General features: G+C 38.7%; 1 protein-coding gene across 1 annotated transcript in view; it reads right to left on the bottom strand.

Moving 5' to 3' along the window:
* Positions 1-595: 595 nt before the first annotated feature.
* The window catches only part of LOC117509439 (zinc finger and BTB domain-containing protein 16-A-like), an 87,214-nt gene continuing 81,809 nt past the window's right edge, over positions 596-6,000 (bottom strand). Inside the window, exon 7 of the mRNA XM_034169137.1 lies at positions 596-993. Coding sequence (XP_034025028.1) covers positions 764-993 — 230 coding nt within the window. The 3' untranslated portion in view covers positions 596-763. The remainder of the gene's footprint in view (positions 994-6,000) is intronic.

Genomic DNA, 6,000 nt, shown 5'->3' with positions numbered 1-6,000 from the left:
AAAGTAAAGCCAAGAGCAGAAAACTGAAAATCAGGGGAAATTAGGAGAGAAAATGTTGCAAGCCTTTCTGGATTTTTATTTCATTATTTTTTAAGCGCCTATTGCACAATCATAATCATAAATAACTGATTCTTTGATGACTCAACAATAATTGGAAAGCTGCTGCATGTAGAATCCTGCAGTCGTAGTCGCTGTGGCATTAATTTAACACCGGATCCATCAGCTTGTTTGGTGTTTTGTTTTGCTTTTTATAAAAATCAAAATGGATGTGCATGCATGTACATGGGTTTGTATTCGAGTTTGTGAATGGAAAAACTTGTGTAAATGATGATTTAACACTAATAACCACTGATTTTACAGGATCCTGTTTGCACCATTTCACTATTTTGCTTTGATTTCTCTTAAGTTGTTTTCATTCACAAAAGTATTTGAAAAATGGGCATTTTATGTTTATCGCATTGTTTTCTTGAAACTCTAGAGAACACTGTGTGGAAATTCCAGAAAATTAGCATTTTTTTGAGATACACAAACCACCCTGCCTGATACCACAGTTTGTTCGGAACACAAACCAAACATTTTTGATCACATCTGTGTGTTTTTACATACTGATCTGTTACCACACATTTCTCAGCAACAACAAGCGTGCTTAGCTATACCTATTAAACGAAGCGGCCGGTGAGGAACCCTATAGAACCCGCCGAAGCTGCAGATTTTCACCCAGCAGCAGGCGTGTGCATTTGGGTGCATCTCGTCCAAGTCCTGCTCAGACGTAACACACATACAGGTAAGTCTTTTCTATCCGCCAGTCTGCCGGCACATCCTCCGGTTTGTGGCCCTTCATGTGTTTCTGCATGGCAGCTAGACTGGGACAGAAGTTCTGGCAGATGGTGCACTGGTATGGAGACGCGCCGTTGTGAGTGCGGAGGTGCTTGATCATCGCAGAGTAGTCTCTCGACCGCTGGTGACACAGCTTGCACTCGAATGGCTTCTCACCTGAAAAATTCAACAAACGGCATTAACCTTGTAGACCCGGAGAGCCAGAGGCATGTCAAGTGAAACAGGAATCACCTGTGATTCAGTCCACTGTACCTGTCCTATTTCTGTACGTTCCTGCTTGTGCTATAGTTTTCAAATGGGTGCTTTGCCATTTATTGGATATCTGATACTAGACGATAGATGTCACCTACCGCAAACACAACGAACGTGGTCAAATATCGTCAAATGGCATTTATCTATAAGACATAGTTCCAGTTCTGTTGTGATAAGTTTTTAATTAGTACCTGTGTTTTTCTTTGTTATAACACCAATAACTGTCTACTTGATCCATGCATTAAATTATTACCTTGAAACAATACAATTTTTTCTTTTAAACAGAATGTAAATACTTAGGTTTTTTTCTAGATACTTTGATTTGCTTTGAAATTTAAGATTCAGTGTGGTAATCTGAACTGTGTGAGGCTTTGTGCACTGTAAAAGTGCCTGGTGATTTATGGAGAGTCGGTAACGGTCTCGTAATGAGGACAAGTTCATAAAGTAACAGAAAAATGAGAGTCAGCGATAGTCATAGTTGGCCTGTAGAGTCCATAATTAAGGATTAAACAACAAGAAGCCGTGCATTATACAGTTTGAATGCACAATGCGGAGTCTAAAACACCACAACACGAAGCTCTTCAATAATAATAATACTTGTAACAGTATGAGAAATAAGAAATGAGGTAGAATGTGTGTGTGTGTGTGTGTGTGTGTATATATATATATATATATATATATATATATATATATATATATATATATATATATATATGTGATTGGGACTGAAAAGGAGATAGGAGCATCTTCCTTACAATATGTGAAATGGAGTTTAGGTACTGTGATCAACATAGGATTAAAAATGCAAAAATTATTCTCTTTGCAAAATTCATGCCCATTTGATTATGGCTGACCCATGAAGGTTTATGATCAGACAGCAGAAATGTAAGCTGGAAAAAAAAAAAAACCTGATTAATTTGCACAATTTACTAATTTGATTTAACTGCTCAATAAAGATTTTATTAAGCGGTATGCTGTAAGTTTCTCTTTTTATCATTTATCTGTGAGGATCACTTTGCCTTTTAAAGCTTATCAGATGCCATAAAAGATTGATCGCCTCCTCCATTTCATTGTCTAGTTCTTAGTTGAGCTAAGAACTGGGTTTTGTTCTGGTGGAAATGTTCAACTTCATGACCATGTGGATCTACAGTATAGTCAGTAGATCCACATGCTGGGACAGTAGTGACATTTTTACACAAGGCCAAAATATGGCCATCAGGTATTGCGAAGACTTTAAATCCGTCTGTCCGACCATCTGTCTGCCTGTCCATCTGTCTGTGCTCAGCATAAGTCCAGTCCTATTACTGCTAGAGCCTTCAAAGGGAACAGTCTTGGGACACAGACCCTGGTCAAGCTCAAAAATGGCTAACCTTAACCTATTCTGAGGGGTCAAAAGGTCATATTCTTTGTACACACTCTTTCATCGATTACATGCTCATACAGCCGGGGGTATTTTAGCACTGTTATATTTGTAATCATCACTGTTCACATACATAAGGACCTGACTGTCAGATTTGACTCCCAAACAGTGACAGGTTCTCAATGTTGCTCATGTTTAAGTATCTTGGGCTAAATTTAGTCCCTTCAAACTACAATGTCATATGTTTCTGTTTCTGTTTTGCTTTTTTGTGGGTCAAAGGTCTTGAGGAACATGATCATTGCCCTATCTTGGAAAAAAATAGATGTTTTTATTTCTCACCCATGTTACTTCTTTAACATTTTAAATGTATTATGATTGAAATTATTGATGTAACTCTTTTGGGTTTGATGCTCCACACAGTAAAGTTTCCACTTCAGAACTGTGAGACGGAATACTTTGGATTTTTTTATTTATTTATTTATTTTTGTGTTTGTATTTTCCATGGATGCAATTTGTTGCAGATCAGCTTTTTTTTTTTTTTTTTTTTTTTTTTTTTTATTATTTTTTATCCAAACATACAAGAACAAAGGGAAAAAAACAGAAAAGAAACTATGAACAACGGGGAAGAGTGCTGTTACATTTGTTCAGAAAATAAATGATCAGTATTCGCTAATTAAAATTTATATACGAGGTCTGTCCGTAAAGTATCGTACCTTTTTATTTTTTTCAGAAACTATATGGATTTTATTCATATGTTTTTACGTCAGACATGCTTGAACCCTCGTGCGCATGCGTGAGTTTTTCCACGCCTGTCGGTGACGTCATTCGCCTGTGAGCACGCCTTGTGGAAGGAGTGGTCCCGCCCCCTCGTCAGATTTTCATTGTCTGAAAATGGCGGAATGAAAAGGACTTTTTTTCCATCAGAATTTTTTCAGAAGCTGTTAGAGAGGCACCTGGAAACCATTCGAAAAATTTATCTGGCTTTCAGTGAAAATTTTACAGGCTTCACAGAGAATAAGGACTTTAACTACAGGTTTAAGGACACCTTTAAAGGACGGTCGGTGCGCCGCGCTGCGAGCTGCGATGATGCGGCACAAACCACTGGATCATTTCTAAGCTGATGGCTCTGTGGATACGAGACCGTCGTGTGCTCTTTCTCTGGTTATCACAAGACCTGGACATCAGCCATTTTCCGGCAGATTTCACTTTTAACAAGAGATTTTGTCATGGAAAGCCGCGCGGAGGCTTCGCGCGTCACGACCGATTCGCTGATGAAGCGAGACAAAGGAACACCTCCGTTTCAGAGTGTTAGAGGACAAGTTGGGACATGTCTATCTCGGCTTTCAGTGCTTACCAGTCGAGTGAGTATAAAAGAACTTGTGGAGAGCTGGACATGTCCCAACTTGTCCTCTAACACTCCGAAACGGAGGTGTTCCTTTGTCTCGCTTCATCAGCGAATCGGTCGTGACACGCGAAGCCCCCGCGCGGCTTTCCATGACAAAATCTCTTGTTAAAAGTGAAATCTGCCGGAAAATGGCTGATGTCCAGGTCTTGTGATAACCAGAGAAAGAGCACACGACGGTCTCGTATCCACAGAGCCATCAGCTTAGAAATGATCCAGTGGTTTGTGCCGCATCATCGCAGCTCGCAGCGCGGCACACCGACCGTCCTTTAAAGGTGTCCTTAAACCTGTAGTTAAAGTCCTTATTCTCTGTGAAGCCTGTAAAATTTTCACCGAAAGCCAGATACATTTTTCGAAATGGTTTCCAGGTGCCAGTCTCTAACAGCTTCTGAAAAAATTCTGATGGAAAAAAAGTCCTTTTCATTCCGCCATTTCCAGACAATGAAAATCCGACGAGGGGGCGGGACCACTCCTTCCACAATGCGTGCTCACAGGCGAATGATGTCACCGACAGGCGTGGAAAAACTCACGCATGCGCACGAGGGTTCAAGCATGTCTGACGTAAAAACATATGAATGAAATCCATATAGTTTTTGAAAAAAATAAAAAGGTACGATACTTTACGGACAGACCTCGTATATATTGTTCAGATAAAGTCCGATCTTGTATATTTCACATATTCTGTCCACTTTGACCATGTTTCATAGAAAGAGTCTCTTTGGTTCCGAATGATGGAGGATAGTTTTTCCATCTCGTAGATATCGTGGACTATTTCTATCCATTCTTCCACCGAAGGGGGGTCTGCCTTCAACCATTTTCTTGTGATGGCTTTTTTACTTGCTATTAATAGGATTGCCAATAATTTTGTTTCATTCCTTCTCCAATTCTGAACATTTACATCTCCCAAGTATATGCATTCAAATGTAAATGACACTTTGTAGCCAAAAACATTATTTACATGATTACAAATCTGTGACCAGTATGTCTTAAGAATACTACAATCCCAAAAAATGTGGTAGTGGTTGGCCCCAGAGGAGCCACACAGCCTCCAACATGAATCCCCTCTCCCTCTGTCTTTTTTGAACAGGTGTGATAAAGAACCTCGTAATACTTTCCCATCCAAACTCTCGCCATGTATTAGATCCTGTGGTCTTCCACTGAAGGTGACAAATCTTTTCCCAACTTTCAATTGAAATGTTCAGATTGCCCTCAATTTCCCATTTTTTCTTAATGTGCTCTGTGTTACCTTTTTTACTTAATTGAATTGCTTTGTGCAAATTGGATATTATGTTGTTCATAGAAATTGATTTTATGAGAGTTAAAAAGGTGTGAATAAATCTTAATTCACTGTTTTCCCATAGGGCTTTAATGTTTTGGTCAAAATGATGCTTCATTTGTAAATATCTATAGAAGTCATCTTGATGAAGACCATTTTTCCCCTTCAGCTTTTCAAAGCTCATGAACTCCCCCTTGTGGATGAAAGAATAGTACGAAGTCAGACCCTTTGAGATCCAAGTTTTAAACCTATTATCTTGAGTATTTGGCAAAAAGTCCGAATCATACGCTATCCATCTTAATATCCAAGAGATTTTCTCCAATTTACAAATTTTTAGTACCCCATCCCAACATTTCAACATATTCATACATAAAATCTTTCATAATGTTAAATTTGTTTCTTAATTTTTTATCTGACAATGTTGCCATAATTGGTGTTTTTTCTGTTTCTACCCTTTCAACCTCCTTCCAACTGGCTGAGTAGGATGGGGAACCTAAAGATACCAGGGGTTTAAGTTGGGCCGCAAAGTAATATTCTTGAAGGCAAGGTAGCCCGAGTCCACCCTTCTCCTTCCTCAACTGTAATGTTTTGTATTTAACTCTAGCTTTTTTATTGTGCCAAATATATTTACCCAACATTCTATCCCATTCATCAAAATATTTCTGTGGTATCCAAACCGGTAAACAATGAAATAAATACAGCAATCTTGGAAGGATGTTCATTCTGATTGACTCCACACGAGAATGTATTCCCAAGAAGGGGATTGTACTCCACCTCTGTAAATCCATTTTAATTTTTGAGATTAATGGACCATAATTTGCGAAAAGTTTTTCAAAATCTTCTGTTAAAACCACTCCCAAATATTTGATGTTA

The sequence above is a fragment of the Thalassophryne amazonica genome, chromosome 4, assembly GCF_902500255.1.
Source record: "Thalassophryne amazonica chromosome 4, fThaAma1.1, whole genome shotgun sequence".
Lineage (NCBI taxonomy): Eukaryota > Metazoa > Chordata > Actinopteri > Batrachoidiformes > Batrachoididae > Thalassophryne > Thalassophryne amazonica.
This window is presented reverse-complemented; position numbering and strand designations above follow the sequence as displayed.